General features: G+C 37.9%; 1 protein-coding gene across 6 annotated transcripts in view; it reads right to left on the reverse strand.

The window, feature by feature from the left end:
- Nucleotides 1-756: 756 nt before the first annotated feature.
- Nucleotides 757-18,318, reverse strand: part of ATRX (ATRX chromatin remodeler) — an 86,106-nt gene continuing 68,544 nt past the window's right edge. For all 6 annotated transcript variants that reach the window (XM_080553919.1, XM_080553916.1, XM_080553915.1 and 3 more), the window contains 8 exons: nucleotides 18,073-18,181; nucleotides 17,028-17,205; nucleotides 15,356-15,550; nucleotides 7,600-7,749; nucleotides 6,276-6,401; nucleotides 5,232-5,327; nucleotides 4,560-4,688; nucleotides 757-3,722 (listed from right to left, as the gene is read on the reverse strand). In XM_080553919.1, coding sequence (XP_080410045.1) covers nucleotides 3,444-3,722; nucleotides 4,560-4,688; nucleotides 5,232-5,327; nucleotides 6,276-6,401; nucleotides 7,600-7,749; nucleotides 15,356-15,550; nucleotides 17,028-17,205; nucleotides 18,073-18,181 — 1,262 coding nt within the window. In that variant the 3' untranslated portion in view covers nucleotides 757-3,443. The remainder of the gene's footprint in view (nucleotides 3,723-4,559; nucleotides 4,689-5,231; nucleotides 5,328-6,275; nucleotides 6,402-7,599; nucleotides 7,750-15,355; nucleotides 15,551-17,027; nucleotides 17,206-18,072; nucleotides 18,182-18,318) is intronic.

Consider the following 18,318-nt stretch of genomic DNA (forward strand, 5'->3'; position numbering starts at 1 on the left):
GCCTGAGCCTCCTGCTGACCGCGGTGGGAGTTTTTCCCCGTTCCAACTGTGAGCAATTTCCAAGGATATTTAAAAACTTTACCCACAGTGTCCTTTATGGCACCACCCGATTAAGAATTGTGATTATTTTCACTTTAAGCAGCTTCCACAGCACTAGCCCCTTGTCAGCCAGCTGCAGGACTGGCCGCACCTCATGGGGCAGCAACACGGCTGCAGCACTGGCTAAAGAGAAAGCTTTAAGCACAGGGAACAAGGGTAGGGACAGCTTTAAACATAATTGCCACTTGATTTTTTTTTGTGGTTGTAGTAAAGGCTTTTTATTTTTTAATTTTTGCCCAACAGGAGGGATTTAATAACTACAAAAGTAAAAAAAAAAAAAAAAAAAAAGTACAGTTACGAGGCTGAACTACCCAGGTACCTCATTCTGATTTGACCAAGCAGAACTTCACCTCGCTCTGAATGATTTATTCTTGTTGGGCAATTCCTCCCTGTTCATCATTTTTAACAGAGAGATTGGCTGCAGAAGCCACTGTCAAGTGTTTATTATTTGAAAACCTGTCCCACAACTACCCTCCCTAAAAATAATGACTGAATTGAGTAATGGGTACCTCGCTGTGGCAAAAAGAAAGAGCTTAACTCCAGCACAGTGCAAGTTCACAGCTCTCAACAGACAAGTTCTCTCTCAACAGACAAGTTCCCAGACCACGTCCCTGTGGAATTCATGCTGTACTGCAAATGTAGCACAAGGCACATGGATGTATTTTGGTCACTTTATTAAATGAGATATTAAATAGTTTAAGTTTCAACTACTAAACAGCACTTTGAATGGTGAAAACACAGATAGTATATCGTCCTACTTGAATGCTTCTTTTCTTTAAAAACACATTTCCAGTCCTTATATGTATTACAAAACAGCCTTATAGGAAGAGGTGACACCTTTTCTATAGTAATTAAGATATTTAATACAGAACTGAAAAGCCATCTAATAGAAACAAAGGCAAGTCTTCACAGCTGTATGATTTCAGCAGCCAAAGCTGGTTGATGGACTGAAACATTACTATACAACTGGGACAAAACATATACAATATCACAATACTAAGCAAAAACGCTTTACATCCAAAGGAATAAACAGGTTACAAAATGTGGAGAATTTCGCAGGCAAAATTGTATTACAAGCAACAATTTTATTCGTCATCTTAAGCCATCTCATCTAGTTAAAACATCTAAAACAAATATAAAAATGAGCCTTTTATTATCTTATTGATGTACGTTGTCTTTAAATATTTGTTAAAGCTCGATGTTATACTCAAAGCACATTGTTATGCAGCTAAAATGTCAAGTGAGAAACATGTATGCAAAGTGGTCCAAGTTTTATTTCAATGCTCATCTCCAATTTCTTCTTATGCATTAGTCTTCTGTTATCCATAGTTTTGTCCAGAATGAAAAAAATGTGCCTTTAAATGTTGCCTAAAACTTCCACATTTAAGTCTTTGAGTTACTGTAAAACTCCATTGAACATTCCCAGGTTTGGTAGAAGATACTTCTCTTACTCATGACACATAGGAACATCAGTGAGAGTTGCCCGGAGTACATTTGCCTTCGATTGTTGGTTTCAAAGTCTCATATTTTCATTACTTCTAGTGTGAATAGATCTCTTTTTGCTCCCTTCCCCCCAAAATAAATGTAATTGTAGAGCTGGCAAAACACTAGAACATACTGAAGTTCATTTGTGGAATCTTGTAATAAAGAGTCCAAGATGGCAATTTGTTAGCTGGTTTTGCAACAGATCAAAGAAACTCTGTTCAGATCACAAACCAAGTTTTTATCACAAAATGAAATACCACGTAGTATTTGCATATTTAGATGCAAAAAAAAACAAAAACAAAAACAAAACAAAACAACATTTGTCCATTCAGGGCAAGATCTCAAACTCCTGCAAGAACGGTTCCAGAAACCAAAACAATTTCAGTTCATGTCAGCAAGCCAGAAGAGTCCAGCAATATCTACAGCAAATGCCTTCATCCGCTTGTTTGTCGATAATTCTCCAGCTCTTTTCTATACTTGACACACCGTTGCCTCAAATGCTCCTGTCGTTTATTTTAGCCCCAGATTATAAGCATTTTTTCGGGGAAGAGTCCACAAAGCTATATTCAAAGAAGAGCCCTATTTGTGTTTAGTTAGATCTCCACAAGCACAAGAAGTGTGGGTAAAGAGAGTGCTGTTGATATAATAATAAACGAGAAGTTTATCTCTGGTCTACATAAAAAACAACAAAATCAAGCTCTTTGTGTACTAAATTATGTTTTCACACAAATGAAAGGGAATGGGGAGGAGTGCATAAACAAAACTCTTATCTAATGGAGGAAAAGTTACTTCACTGTTCTGGTAGCTCAGGAAGTTGTTAGAGCACTTTTTGGTATCGATTTTAAATTTGCAATGGTTCTGCCATTTTAAGGTTGATAATGTAACAGGGTTTGACCCTGCCCACCATCGGCATCCTAACTCCCAAAATACCAGGAATTTAAGTATTCTTGGCCTGTCTCCCATTGCTGGCAACGGGCAAAGACAGTAGCACCAGCATTAAGGAGTTAACAGAAATGTGCTTTGCATTGGACTCCACGTAGAGCGAATTCAGGTGAAGGAGAAACATCTCCTACTCCCAGATCACCAGCTGTTTTTCCATGACATAAAAGTGAAAATAAAAAATGGCAGAAGACTAAGGAAGAATAATTTTCTTCCCCAAGTCACTATTTAAGGCTGTAGACACAGTTTCTATGTAACTGCACGACTCAAAAGTTTCAGAGCAGTAGTACTTAAGAATATTGCACTCGATTCTATTCCAAAGAGTATTTTCAGTTCCTATGTTTCGTTCAGCATAGATGCGATAGTACGAGTCCAGACCTCAGCCAAAAGGAAACTGAACTATTTCTGTTACAATATTCCCACCAATTTCAAGAAATGGGTAAGCAGAAAAGTATTCCATAATTTGAGGAATCAACTCTAATCAAGAACTCAGCTGTGTACAATTCACATATGGTATACTGAAACATACAGACCTGCAGTCCTTCCTAAGCTTCTCAAATATGATGACAGCTTCACAGCTACTAAAAGCAAGCATAGGAGTTTAGACAGGAAACCTGTGGAGATGCTACTGTTACGGGAGGACTTGTTTTCACTGAAAACAACTTGATATCTCCTGTACTCAACATATGTAAGAAGATTCTAGGCAACATCACTGACAACAAGGGAAAACATATGTCCTATTTAAACAAAGCTGAAACGCTAACATGGAACATGGCATTTAAGGGGACCAACCAAACTATTTTTTTTAATTACTTTTTTTTATTTTTTTTTTACAGTTGAGTTCTGTTAAGCCATTGATTCCTAAAAAAATAAAAGTTCTTTCTCTGATTTTAACAATCCTTTAGGCTTTTAGTGCAAAATCACATTGATTTCCCTTGGGAAGGCCCTGGATTTTTGCCTCTCATTGGGGGTGGTGCTCGTTGTAAAGGTGGTGGTTGCATACCACCCGACACTGACTGATATATTCCTCTCATATCTATCTGTTGGTAGTTGGAAGGATTCATGATTAAATTTGGAGGCTTTGGCATCATGAGATGACTCATTGCTGCTTGCTGGTAAGACATCTGCTGCTGTTGCTGCTGATTGTACTGATGCTGTAGTCTTCTGTTCATAAGTATCCTCTGAACACAACCGATTAACTGTGAAGGGAAAGCAGAGCTGTTAGAAGTGCACGACCCGTCTCAATGCTGCCAGTATCAAGTTCAGAGTTAAAATCAATTTGTTCGGGATAGCATGGCTGAAGGAAAAAGCACTATTGTTATCACCATCACTAATGTGATGGTATTCACAAGCTGATTACTGCAGAAACCATTTAGTAACACCATTTAGGGCTGAGTTCTCTTAATGACTTGCCTATTGTATTGCATGCAACATTTGGGTAAGTTCCTACAGCAAAATGTGCTATGCTGTGAAATTACTCTCAGGTATAAATTACAGCATTTTTTTTGTCAGGTACCATTTATCATCCCTTTGAAAGTCCTGCATGCAGATTGTCACTAAATGTTTGCCTAAGAGAAAGTTCTACCACTTGACATAAACTGGGCAGCTTTCAGATTTTGCAAAAATAATTCTAAGCTAAAAACCATTACCAATACTTTCTATGATTTGTGTTTTGTAAATTGCTTTCCTAGCACTGGAGTTAGATTTCTCTTTAAGCCTCATGACCTTCAGGCAAACTACTTCAACAGAAAAATCTGGTGAGTATCTTTTGAAATGAACTTCTCATGGAGCCTCCGCCGATGAGGCTGAGCGATCCAATCCAGCATACTGCAGAAGTCAATTCCTGATGTTACATCATATACACCACTACACAATGCCAGCAAATACTTGACCCATGGAAACTCATACTCTGCGAGTACATATTTATACATATCTAAACATACACCTCTATTTTATAAACACGCACACGCGAAGTCCATACTCAATATCCCAGTTCAAACTTGGACAGCTGATCAAATAATTGTTAGATATTTTACCATCTGTTGTTTAGTAAGGACGTCGTTATAGATGGCTTCTCGGCGCTTAACATCAAGCTCCTGGCTTGCCTGCCTGCTTAGGGCCAGGGCCTGTACTTGGCTCTCTGTGAGTGTTACATTCTCTTTCCACTGAAAAGGAAAAAAAAAAATCTTGGCATTAGTCATTTTGACAAAAGCGTAATGGTGACTGAGGTCTTGCGTTACATTCTGAGTTGCATCAGGAGTTAAAAAACAGCACAGTTTCTGGAAAACGCAAAATTACACTTGCCCAGAATCAGAACTAAGAGTTATCAGTTCTTTAAACTATTAATTGAGGTAATATGCCTCTAGATTATTGGTAACAAGTGAGACATGCAGTCTAAGATAGATATACAGGGACAAGAAATAGGCAGTATTTCTTATTTGTGTATGATTATTACACTTATTTGTAGAAAGCCATGATTTTCAGTGCATAGCAAGTAGTCGTGGATCTGAAGTGCTAGTCCCATAAGGCTCGATGACATCTATATGCCATAAAGGGTTACTGCAAGCTGCAGTGATACACGTTAACACACACTGGAAATGACATAAATTAATAACAACTAATTAGCTGAATGACATATATAATGATAATTTCTTTGCCTGATAATGTTCAGCTGTAGGTCTAAACCTATAATGAACTCTTTTACTCACTATCGTTGAAATGATGTCTTCAAGGGGCTGAATTCTTGCTGCAGTTACATTGTTGGTTGCTTCCACAACTTTCTCTCTTCCTTGATTAATGAGGTCCTGAGAAAACACCAATAAATTAACTATAATGCACAGATGCAAAGAACACATTTCTTTGCCAACTGTTTCTAAGTTTTCCTCATCTTTGGCTTATGTACCTAGAAAAATTACGTTTTTCTCCTCATTTGCACAAGTCAATTTGTGAGTAACAAGACAGACTCGGACTTCCACACAACTGAACTTCAGTTCAGAATAACTGAACAGCACATACAAAACTGGCAACCTACACAGGAGACGGTATTTATAAAGTAAACAACTATTTTTGTACCTAAAGGTTTTCAGACCATCACAGGAGTGATGCTTTTCTGCTCAGGCAAGTTTTCTGCAACACTGAGTTTGATGATGTCACAACCTCAGCTCATTCTCTGTGCTCAAACTACTGTGACCTATTTTAGCATAATACTGGCATGTCACGTATTATTCCACAGATGCATTCAATATGGGTCCCCCTGATTTGCATACTTTGCTAGAGATTTTCAATTCTTTCACACAAACTCCTCACCAGACACTAGTAGGCATCATAAGACAACCAAATGCCCTTCAACTACTGCAGTTTACAGGGTGGTACGTTAGGAAGAAACATCAGCAGCTGCTTCAGCTAAGACCTGAGGTAACTGGGAGCAGAGCACACTTTCCTCCCTCCCACTCCTTCTCAGACAGAAGGCAGATGGAGGCACAAAGCTAGATGTGGTAATTAATGTCTGCAAGGAATGCAGTTAATCTTCCAGAACCCTGAGATACTACCCAGATAGAGGTCTTGCAGGTTACATTCATACAAGTTAGACTTCAATTTACAGATATGTAACTAAGCAAAAAGTTAGCTATTAAAAGTAAGAGACCGTTACATAAATATCAGAATATTAAAGAACGACATGAACCACCCATGTGTGACAGAATAATACACGCATGCTTACAGCAACACAGATGTTCCAACAGATCGCTGCTTACCTCCAGCTGCTGGTTGCTCATTGCTGACAGAGCACCCAAATTGAAAGGAATATATGGGGTCTGAGAGTTGAAATTTGTGGGAAGCATGTTGGTCCCAGTCGGCATGTTGAAACGCATGGTCAAGCCCTTGAAAACACAAAATGCACTTGTCTGAACAACTGGAATAATTCACGTTCTCTACCAACCCTTGAAGCAGCACACGCAGACAAGTCAGCCCGTAGAGATGAACACGGCCACCATACATGGCACAGGGAGGCTGAGCTATCCCACTGCACTGAGGAGCCTTTCCAAACCCCAGTTCAAAAGGACATCTCAATCGCAGGGGAACCTCAATTCTAGTCTTAAGTTAATATGGGCATTGAGCTTAATTATTCGGTCATTACTAAGACAAGAATAGCCAAGGTTTATTATTATATCTAAAGTTATTTAAGAAGCATCTTTTAATTGCAAACCCATTACTTAATGTTGATTTTGACTGGATTGTAATAAAAATCTAAAGATGTGAAAAAGATAATTTACTAACAGGAATATAAAGCTCATCTCCCAAATTGCCTTGTAGAAAGCCATGTAAGTGCTCACTGAAATTTATTGTATCTTCCTATTTCTTCTCCTTCACAAACCCTTTTCCCAATACTCCATTTCATTTGTCATTTGTTCATTCAGGATTGTCAGTGGCATTTTATATATCCAATTTTTGTCATTTCAGATTACTGATCAGGTATGAATACCAAACTTAGCCTTTCCAAATTTTTTTTGATGTTATATTCCAGTTACACCAAGTTACCAATACTGCTTTTACAGTTTAAAACGACAACAAAACCAAACCAACCCCCACAGAACCCACCGCTCTATCCAATTTAGTTTTCTTTCTACCACCTGCTTAAATATGAAATAAACAAGATACAGGAAATAAGGGGGGAAAAAGGCAAGATTTTAAGCCCTTTCTAGCAGATGCATGTATGTTAGTAAGATTGTGGCAAAAAGTTCTGAAATCAATTCTACACCTTTAATGGATCTAGAAATTTCCTCAAGTTGTAAAAGTGAGCTATTAAACAGGAGACCAGTTGAGTGTTATTATGAAATGGCAGATTTCTGTGTGCAGAAGTAAAAAGTTACTTATAAATGGAAGTAATAAGGAAGATACACACAAAAGAAAAGCATCAGAAGAGTAAACAAGACATGGTATCCTTGTTTTTCATGAGTTTACATATCCATTTCTTGGCCTATGAGAAAATGATTTTCCCCTAAACAAACTGAAAAGGTGAATGGTACTTATATAGAAAGGCTATTTTCATATACAGAAAACTGGTACAGATAGTTTTACCTTCTTTTCTGCTTCATATTCTGCCCATGCTGCCTTCCTTTCTTCTTCAGTGAGCTCCTCTTCCTCCTTATGGTCCAGGAGCGAATCATGTTCATGATATCCAACTATATACTCTTTATTGATCTGAAGCAATTCTGCCAGAATTGTATCCTGATCAAATGAAAAAGGGATGAGAGAATAAGAAGTCACTCAGTTGCTCTGTTATATTTACTCTTTGTGCAGGCCTTACTGCTTTGACCCAATTTTCATGAACAGCAGCTCCGAGCACTTCAGGGAAACAAAATTAAAAAATAATTTAAAAGTAGAATTTTCCTCAGAGGGAGGGTAATGGATTAACAACCTGCTACAGAGATGACAGTCAGATCACTTAATGAACCACAGGAATGTTCTCAGATTCCACAACAATAAATGCACTTTAACAACCTAAAAAGAAAGGAATGTGCTAAATGATTTTTCCTTTGCTAGGACCGGATACCTGAGAGGACCTATCAATAATCTGCATCTGTAATCTATAAAGAGCACTGCTGCTGGTTGCAAAGCTCTAAGTCATACTTTGGTTCATCAGCTGTCTGTCGGTACTCTGCAAAAAAGGCTGCTTTCTTCAAACTGTCAAGATGCATGTTGAGATAAATAGTCCCCCATCCATTTGGGCTAAAAAAGTTCAAATCTCTGTTGTGAGCTGGATTTTAACAGCAGGTGGCAAGTTCGCTTTCTATATTTCACAACACCCTTACATTTAACTGCTTTTAAGGTTAAGGGAAATGTTTACAATGCCCTTTACAACTACAGTCTATTGTGAAGGTTTTGTTTGCAGACATACTGAAATTGGTAGCTATATTAACACCAAAAATCCTACTCCTGTTTTCCAGTAGGCAGCACTACCAGAATGTCACATAGCTCCTGGGTGAAGCAAAAAGAAGCTAGCTGCCACCCAAACTGGCTAGTGGCTACTGCTCTCAACTGGACCACAGATGCCACATTTTGGTAGATCGTTATCTCAGTTCAGAAGGGAAATAAAAACAGAACATGAATGGGAAAAGCTGGGATTTCAAGGCAGTGTGTTAATAATGGGTTTGCAGTCCCCATTGTCACCGACTCAACATTCCTGTCTCCGCAGCTGTTCAAAGATGACGCCTCTCTGTAGTAAATAAAGGTAATGCTGCAGAGGATCAAGGAGGCTCTCTACAAAGACTATTAAAACCTGCCCCTCCCTGTACCACAGGAGTCCCCATTTCAGAAGGAATGACTGAATGCTTTTTTTTTCTTTTTTAATGCACCTGCAGCACTGATAAGCCCGCCTAACTGAGAAGCTCCAGTACCCCTCAGCATTCCACCTAGGATTAATAACACAAAACCATCGTTCCATTAAACTTTCTGATCCACTCCTGAAACAAATTACGGTGAATGCAGTGAAAGAGACGTCTTTTTGCAGCAGAATTACACAAATACCTACAGACCCAATCAATGCCAAGCCCTTCTTCTGCCAGACCTTTGTACTTTGGGAACCTTGTACTTGGGAACTGCACTTGAGAGTCCTGACCAGTGGCTTTGCCATGACAGCTACAGAAAGTTGTTCCTGTGCATGTTTAAAGCTCAGTTACAGTAAGCAGAAGGTAACTGTAGGTAACATAAGGAACTATATAAGCCAGTCTTTGTTTTATCCTTCTGTTATCAACTAGTCTTCCTAAATTTTGACCCATGCTTTCTTCTCCAGCTCTTCAAGAAAACATTCAGTGTAAGACCTGCATGACTCATGGGCACAAGAAACACGTAATGGGATTTTGGGGTGGTGGGAGAGAAGGACAAGAGAGAGAGAAAAAGGGGATGCATTAATGGGATGTGCAGAAAACGTCTAGAGGAAGGGGGTAAAGAAGTCAAGGAGGTATTACAAAATTAAGTTAACACAATTAAAAAGCACTCTCAACACACTGTAGCTGTACATCAGTGCGTGGAGGGTTCCAGGCCATGCACATGCATTAATTTCCATGGTAACACTACTATTGAAAATAATACTGGAATATAATCCACACTCACTTGGCCAAGTGTCTTCAAAATGTGGTTTAAATTACATCCAACTGCGTGTTTGCTTTTCTTTGTCTAAACTTTATTTTGCATTAAATATGATGGAGCTTGAAAACTGGTATATGGAAGGTACTGCCATGTGATTTATTTTAGAGTGAAGAAAAATAATAAATTCACCTTATATACAAAAAAATGCAGCAGATTAACATTCCTTTCATTTGTTTAACTTGTTGATAAGAAAATTATTATTGTTTATAAGCTTTTAGGTGATATCCTGGTGATGAATTAAAAATTTGAAGAGAGATTTTCAAGTTTTTTATTTTTTAAAAAGGATTAATTTGTCATTTATATAGAAATTAAATGCTATGGAGAGATAGATATATTAGAAAGGAAATCTTCCACAAAGGAATCTAAGTTATGCTGTAGTTCATAAAGGTGTGTTTTTTTTTTTCCTCCACCAATTTAAAATTCAATACCAAGGTTAGAAATAAAAATGAACGAAAAATAAAAGCCAGCAAATTCTTTGGGTTCTGAAATTAAAAGCCTTCCCAAAATTCACAGAACTGTCCCTTAGTACAAAAATACAATAAAAATCATGTCCTAGGAAGAACGGACAAGGAACAAGGTGCCACGGTGCCAGTTGCGAGGGTCGCGAGGGCCCCTCAAGCCCATTTTGTCCTTGTCCATCTCCTACCTCACCTGCACTATTCTGAAACACTGCACTGGCCAGAGCAAGCCGTGGGCATTGCACTGATCGCAGCACCCAATTATCAGCATTTGTGGTAAAAAACTTCAGTGATAGCTACATGATACCAGCCAAGTCTCCTGGATACCCCAGTGTAATCCTTTGGGAGCTGAGTGTTAAGGGTCTGAGAACCTGCTTTTAAAAAACCAAAACAGCCTAGTCATCATAAATCACACTGATTTTAAAAAGGACTCAGAATCTATTGTTAAATTCAGGGCAAAGTGATACGTAACACCTGAAAAACAGTCACAATGCACCAAAGAGTATTTTCGCACTTTACACTATCTTCTCCTTTTACTATTTCTGTAGAGTAGCAATTTAGAGAAAGTTTTTATGCCTCTAGTCTGTATTAGGCAATGAGTCACTACATTTGCATAAAGCTCATGGGCTATATACAGTGATTAGTTCTAATTATTTCTATACTTGAATACAATGAATCTGAATCGACGATTACTCAGTCTTAAGATACCTGTTATGCCCTTCAGACAGCACTTCTGCGGCAGTCATTTTCAAATCTGCAGGGACAGCGGATGAATGAAATGTACTTTCAAGCAGTGGAATTTAAGACTAATTTAATAATTCAGGTGAATAGCATTCATGCTAAAAATACTGTGTTGAAACCAAGTATTTACATTCTTCAAGACGTAGCAGGATTTTCAGAGGGCTAAGGGCAGAGAAATGGCACTGTGAAGTTACTGTTGTAGTGCAGCACGCCTTTTCCCCCGAGAGGGGCGTACACTGGCTCTTAGTGCTCCCGGGAAACCTGCAGGTCTTGCTCAGACTGCAGTGTGCGGAAAACTGCTGCTAAAATTAAAACTTGACATGAAACTTTGATAAGCTTCCAGGAAAACCTACATATTCCACGTTTGCCATGTGGCTTTTCATATAAAATAGCAACATTCAGCATCTTCCCCTCCACCCCCACCTATTAACAACATTTTCTAAGAAAACCCTTCTTTGACTGAAACTTGGGATTATTGCATAAAGGAATTCTCAAGGACGTATTTTGAAAATCAAGTAGCACTCGTTTCTTCACTCACATTAAGGCTTTACTTCTTTCTTTTAAAACAATCCACAATGAATTCTCCTAATTTTTTAGTAAGAAATGAATTAAAAATATTTTTTCTTACATCAAAGCTGCTGGAAAGCGTGTCAAATCTACAAGTTCCAAGAGCAACCCTAATGCTCAGCTCTGAACCACTCCTCCTCAGCACACGATTCCTGACTGCTGACCTTCTAAAAGGTGGCTTCGCTGAAGTCAAGAAGTAAGGTGACTTAGCAGACAATCCGCAGAAAACTTATTTCTCTAGGGTTTTCCACATTTATGCTTAGACAATCAGAGGAAAGATGGAAAACACGTCACCTAATTCTTATTTATAATTCCCTCTAAAGAACATGCATTTTGGAATTGAACCCTTCAAAGCACGTTTTCAAGTACTTATGCATCCATATTGTGAGGAACCTGTTCTCCAGATCCTAGCTGTATCTCTACTTGATGATTTTATTATGTTTAGGTGCTTTTATTGTGCACTTCACACCAAGGCTATGGATTACAAGGGTAACCCCCGATCTTGCTGCCTCCACAAGAGTAGAGCTACACAATGTTATCGTTCCTTGTTAAGAGACTACGCTTTGGAGATGTAAAAGAGACGAAGAGGCCTGAAGACAAGACAAATGTATACGTAAAACCTGTAAAAAGCAAAACAAAAGCCTTCTTTTAGCCTCAATTCCTACTTGGCTTTGCTGATAATTATAAAGGAACAGCTCAGTCTTTTTACGTGAGGAGCAGGCAGCTCAATGCTGGAAAAGGGTAATTCAGGTGAAGTTTTAGTGGCCTCTGCCTCCAGCTGAAAGCTGCAGAGATCAGGCAGGGCATGCTGAACTTAGCACAAAGAAAGCATCTTAAGTGAAGTTTTAAACTCCAGTTGCTGTGCAATTAAGGGCTGTTACAATAAAATGCTTCTGAAAGCATATCAGTCTTTATAATCAACTGTTTTCTCTCCAAAAAATGCAACAAATGCAGTGTTAAATTCATCAAATCATTAAAAAAATTATTATTATAAAGGTAAGTCATGCATCTCTGCTCTAATTCCACTGAAATAAGGAATAGTGAGCTTTCTGGATGAGTAAGATTACATGATTTTGATATTTATACCATCCACTGCAATGTTTTCTACAGCTGGTACTTGCTTTTCGTTGTTTATGTAGAACTTCTAGAGAATTGGACAGAGCAAAAGAAATAGGTAAATGAAACAGAAGTTAAACAAATGATATTGTAAATAAGGTATGAGCCACCATTCAGTTAAACAGAACACAGGGATCAAGAAACAAACCGCTGCAACTGCTGCGCTAGCTCACCTGTGTGCAAAGCAAGAACCTGACTGTGGATAAAATGAAAATAACAGATCCCAATCAGCTGAGAAGACACACAGCCAAAATAATAAAAATTGGGATAATCAAAATAGTTAAGGGGAAAGAGTTTTGTCTTTACATTTTTTATAGTAAATATAAGAAACAAACAAAAAGTTCTGTGACATAAATTACTTTGCAACAGTTTACTACCTTGGCACTAGTCACCCAGGCACCCTAAACGTTCCTATTGCATTTCTTCTTGGATGAACTATCCAGGAATCGCTAATTAGATTAAGCTGCTGCTCACGCGTGTATGATGCCCTTGCAGGACAGATTGCACTCCTGCCCTCAGACTGCCTGGTCCAATCCCAAACCACAAGTAATACTTTGTGCAATGACAGCTACCGACATTATTAACACTCCTGAGACACATCTTTCCCCACTAACAATTTAACATCATTTCACCACAAGCAGCCCAAAGACACGTGAAAACACTGGCTACCACGCATGCTACAGGCAACACTGCTCCCAGCTACCAGAAGTTACGTTACTTCCTGTGCCACCTTCACACCTCACCTCCCACTTCCCCAATTCAGCAGGAACTGAGGGAGCTCAGCATCCCGCAGGATTCTTCCTCACTATCGCAGACCCAAGCCTAATTCGGGGACACAAAGAAAGGGAAAAGATTATTTAGGGGCTAAACTAACTGCTAGCCTTCCACATTCTGTGGAATCAGAATCAGGAATACAAAAGCCTGCTTCCAACAAATAAATACAGAAACTGCTAAAATAAGATGAATCTATCTGATTTAGAGCCCTTTCAACCATCAAATGAAAACAAAACAGATTAAAAGTGTGCACGAAGATGCACATCTTAATAATAATAATCCTGTTCAATACCATTTGCTAAAGCTATGAAAAAGAACCACGCAGAGTTCCTATACACAGATCTGCTTCACTTCTAGCCAGGGACGTGGTTAAAGCTTTGTATTCAACTTCACTTATATGAACCACATGTTGATGGCTAAATGGAATTAAGTAAGTACTATTAATTAAACTAAAGGAACATGTTTTAGGAGGTAAAAAAACGAATTTGTAAATTTACAAAATAGTAAAAATTGAATCTGTTATCTACAATTTACTGCTTACAATGTGAAACACCGTAAGAAAAAGAGCTTAGATACAGTCATTAAAGATTGTTTTCAAGGGTTTTAAATGCATGCGTAACAGCGACTAACGCTTTATAGGGCTACTGCTTCCTAAATCCCCCTGACAGCTGCATGGACACTGTAGGTGGTCAAATAAACTCCATTTCAGACAAAGGCCTAAATATTAAGAATGCCAGTGTGATGCTCAACCGCAATTTATTATATTACAGTGGCCTACAAACAGTTTCGAATGAAAAGCATACCATTTTTCCTTGAAAATTAATAGATGTACAAACTAGGAAACCTCCTTCTCCACACCCAGACAGTGTGTAATGACCTAAAGCTAACAGCTCAGAGATGTAATCAGGTAATTAGCTACAAGCTGTACGTTTACTTGTTACTATTTACTAGCTATTCACCTGGTAAGCTAAAGACAACTGCACAAGTTATTAATCGATTAGCCTTTGGCAGGCCACATTACATTAGTGTATGTGAACAACACCTAACACAAAAAATATAAAATAGATGAAGTACAAACCTTAGACTAACCTTAAATATAAACTGACTTGGAAAAGGAAAGTAAAATAAACGATCTGATCATTCTTTCCCCTGAACTTCACAGGCAGGAATAAAAGTTACAGTTTATACTTTCAAATTAAGTTCATAAATTTTTTGGTTCCCCAAGAACTGCACAGGATACTGAGACATTACTACGTAGCCAATAAACCACTACAATGAACCACTACTACATGTCACAGCCACTACAAATAGATTAGGGCAAGCCTCCGTGAAAACAAACTACTGTGATCTTAGAAGTCACTACTTTGTATTACCCCAGAGCACAGAACGTCAGCGCTCTCACCATGTGCAGTAAATGACCGTCTGCAAAAGGAACAAAAATGTCACTGGTCTCTGCTAGTACTGACAACACTAAAAACACATTAAAACCCTTAGCTTGTCCAATTTTTCTTCACTTAAACAATAAATATCTCTTTCCCTATCTCTACTGTATTTCTATTAATGGTCCCTACAAGAAGACAGTAATAAACAACTAAAAAAAAAAAAAAAAACACACAAAAAGGCTTGGCAAAAGAGATCATGGATTAATTTGACTCAAAGTCTTACCTAGGGAAATAAAAAACAGACCCTGAAGCCCAGCATCTCCTGATAGTTTTGTTATCACTAACTGAGGTAATGCTAGGTGTCACCAGCACCCACTTACGCATTCATCTTGGCTTCCCAGGTTCTGTTTGTTCTAATTTAAAAACTCTGTCTTTTAACTGAAGATCTTTTTCTTAAACTGCCAATTAGACTGAAGGGCATTAGAGCATCCATGATATTGATCACACGTTTTATTGCGTTATCTGCAATCTACCACTTTCAAAGTAAAAAATACAGCACTTCTCCTTGCAAGATCGAATACCCCACATCCTTCAAAAGATGTAAGTTTCTTTATAGAATATAATTCCCAGTGATCTGCATCAACTTACTTTAGGCAGCATCGGTGTATCTCTCTTCTTTTTCTTTTCTGAATTAGGGTCATCCAGCAAATCTGGCTCAAAGGTATACAGCTCTGTGAGCTCATTCATAGTGAAATGACGTTCAACTTGCTGTTGGTCAACAACCCGGAAAGACAGCGACTGCTTTGTTACCTGTCGATCATAGATCTTATCTTCCATCGTTCCCTAGAAAACACAGTTATTCACTTTTACACAAAACCGACCTTCTGTTACATAGGAAAAAACTAACAGACAGAGAAGAGCAAGAACAACAACAAAACAGTGCTCTATTTCCCTTTTTTCTGTGCTCCTTATCTACAAAGTAACCTGAAAACAATGAAGAAACCTGAAAATACTTCACTGTTTGCTGAAGGGAAAAAAAAACAAACCAACAAACAAACAAAAGAACAAAACCCTCCTGGAAATGAATAAAAAGTAGCGTGCATTGTGTAAGCGACAGAGGTCATCTAGTTGTTGACTAAGTGTAAGAAACATGTTATCAGCAGTGGCCTGAAGAGATCAGGTTTTGCTTTATTTCCCGAAGTATAATTATGACAAAAATGTTAATTTCCACAGTATGTACCTTTTTTGTACATTTTGCTGCTTTGGGCAGCCCATAAAAAAGGAAAACAGATACCAAGTCACTGGAGTGGGAAGGACAGGGCAAGGGAAGCAGTCAAGTCTAATTCATCACAGCTGGGTACGAACAAACTAGATCTTTGATGAAAAAAGGAAAATTACATATTTAAAAAAAAAGATGACAACTACGAAAAGTATGAGAACAGCACAGCTTGTTCTAAACACTGCAACTTAAAAAGGATACCAACAGTTCAAAAGTGCACGTAGAGAAAAACAGACTGAAGCCTGAAGAAAAAAAATCCATGTCTGACAGTAACATGTTACAAAAAGTGATCTATTTAAGTTGGCAAGTGAATAATGATTTGATCATGAGTTAATTACTGTTACTAGGGAAAAAAAAGTCTTCAGTTTGTCCTGTGAAAACCTCAGAACTAGGAGATGAAGCAAGACACTACCTGTCAGAAGTAATGGCATTATTACTTATAAAGAGGATAGATCGGTGACCATCGGAATCATTACAGATCTTTGGGCTCTGATACAGGTTTTCAAATCATGATTGCATGCCTTTTTATAGAAAAAAAAAATCTTTAGCTACCAGCATCTTCATTCCATTTGGATTTTCAATGACCCAGAGACCAGTTTTAAGGGGTCTGTAGAAGTCAGTCACATTCAGCAAGGCTACTGACAAATGACAGCCATCCTCTATGTGGTCTATACAATTAAGAATTTTTCGTAATGTACAAATTAAAGCAGTAAATAATATTCCGAGTCTGAATGTGTGAATCCCTGCTAGAATTCCAGGATTTGTGAAATACAAAGTGCCAGATGAAGTGGGCTTAACAGCAAATAATTTCAGTGTTGTTTTTTTTTAATTATTATTTTGCAATTTATTTATTTATTTTACCACCATTTCCTTCAAGATTTTTTTCAGTGATTTTGGGACAAATACTGCTATCAGATTAAAGCTTGAAGATGACTGGATCAGTGTGGACCACTACGGACCTCAGCAGAAGTCCAAACAGTTACAGTTTACAAATTTGACTGCAGAACCAGAATATCACAAAAAAATCACACAGAAACCTACCTGAGCCAAAAACCTGTACACAAACACAGGTTTGTTCTGCCCAAAGCGGTAAACCCTGAAAATACTCTGGATATCATACGATGGGTTCCAAGAAGCATCAAAGATGATTACTCTATTAGCAGCCACAAGATTAATTCCAAGGGAGCCTGCTTTAGTGGAGATAATAAACAAGCGGCCTCTGGAACAGAGAAAAGTTGCAATTTTTTAATATTTTGGAAATGTATTAAATATATATTTTTATATATTGAAACAATGTCAACTGAGAGACTAGTATGGTTAGTATATTATTAGAATTAACAAAATGTCTGTTTATATAGAAATGTCTTTTCCTTCTACTACAAAACGATCTATTTACTGTTGTGCTACTGGAATAATATTTGGAAAACAATCAGAACAGTACCAAAACGTAGGTATTACACTTTTATAAAATGCACCTAGCAGACTTATAAATGGTGAAGAAAGCGTATTTACAATACTAAAAGCATATTTTATCACTTTTCATCTTCATGTTTGAACTGACTTAGAAAGACTAGTGAAGTACACCCATGCCAGGTTAAAAGCCAACTTTGCTACCAAACAGCATTTGCCTGTTGTAGCAGCATTGCTAGATAACCTGCGAAACCTCTCTGACCCAAGGCATGGAAACTGCTAGAGGATAAACAGGCAAAACGGATAGAAATCCCAAGTCTATTTATTCTTAGTTCCTTCTCTAACATGGAAGAACCACTTCAGCTGAAATTAAAAAACAAACTGAACTGCAAGGATAGAACAAAAGAAACAGCTCATCTCTGCAGACAAAGAAGCTCCAGCCACAAATAAATAGTAATATGCAATTGAGCCACAAGCATCGAAATAAAATATACACACTGAGGAGTGGGGACAAACAACAATAACTGCCTAAAACTACTATATGAAGCAGTCCTGTATTTGGCAGCACTGTGATGCTTTATTCGCACAATGTTAATAGGTCAATAAACTAATACAAGTAACAAAGAAACGTGGAACAAAGAGGGAAAATCAACACGTCTATCAGAAGAGATCTCACCTCACATTAGTTTCATCATTAAATTCTTCAGCCCATTTCTTTCTTGACTGAGCTGTAGTTGAGCCATCTAAGCGATAGTAATCAATGTTTCTGAACCATTTTCCTTCACCTAAAAATGTTAAGAGTCAAATTATTAAAATGTCTATTATGTAAGTAACCAGACTGATAATGCTGGATATAAACAACTCTCAAAATAGTACAAAAGCAAACATGGAACATGAAGTATGCTACTCTGACAACTTAGAA

This window comes from Anser brachyrhynchus (assembly GCF_964034855.1).
Source record: "Anser brachyrhynchus genome assembly, chromosome: 13".
In the NCBI taxonomy this organism is placed as follows: Eukaryota; Metazoa; Chordata; class Aves; order Anseriformes; family Anatidae; genus Anser; species Anser brachyrhynchus.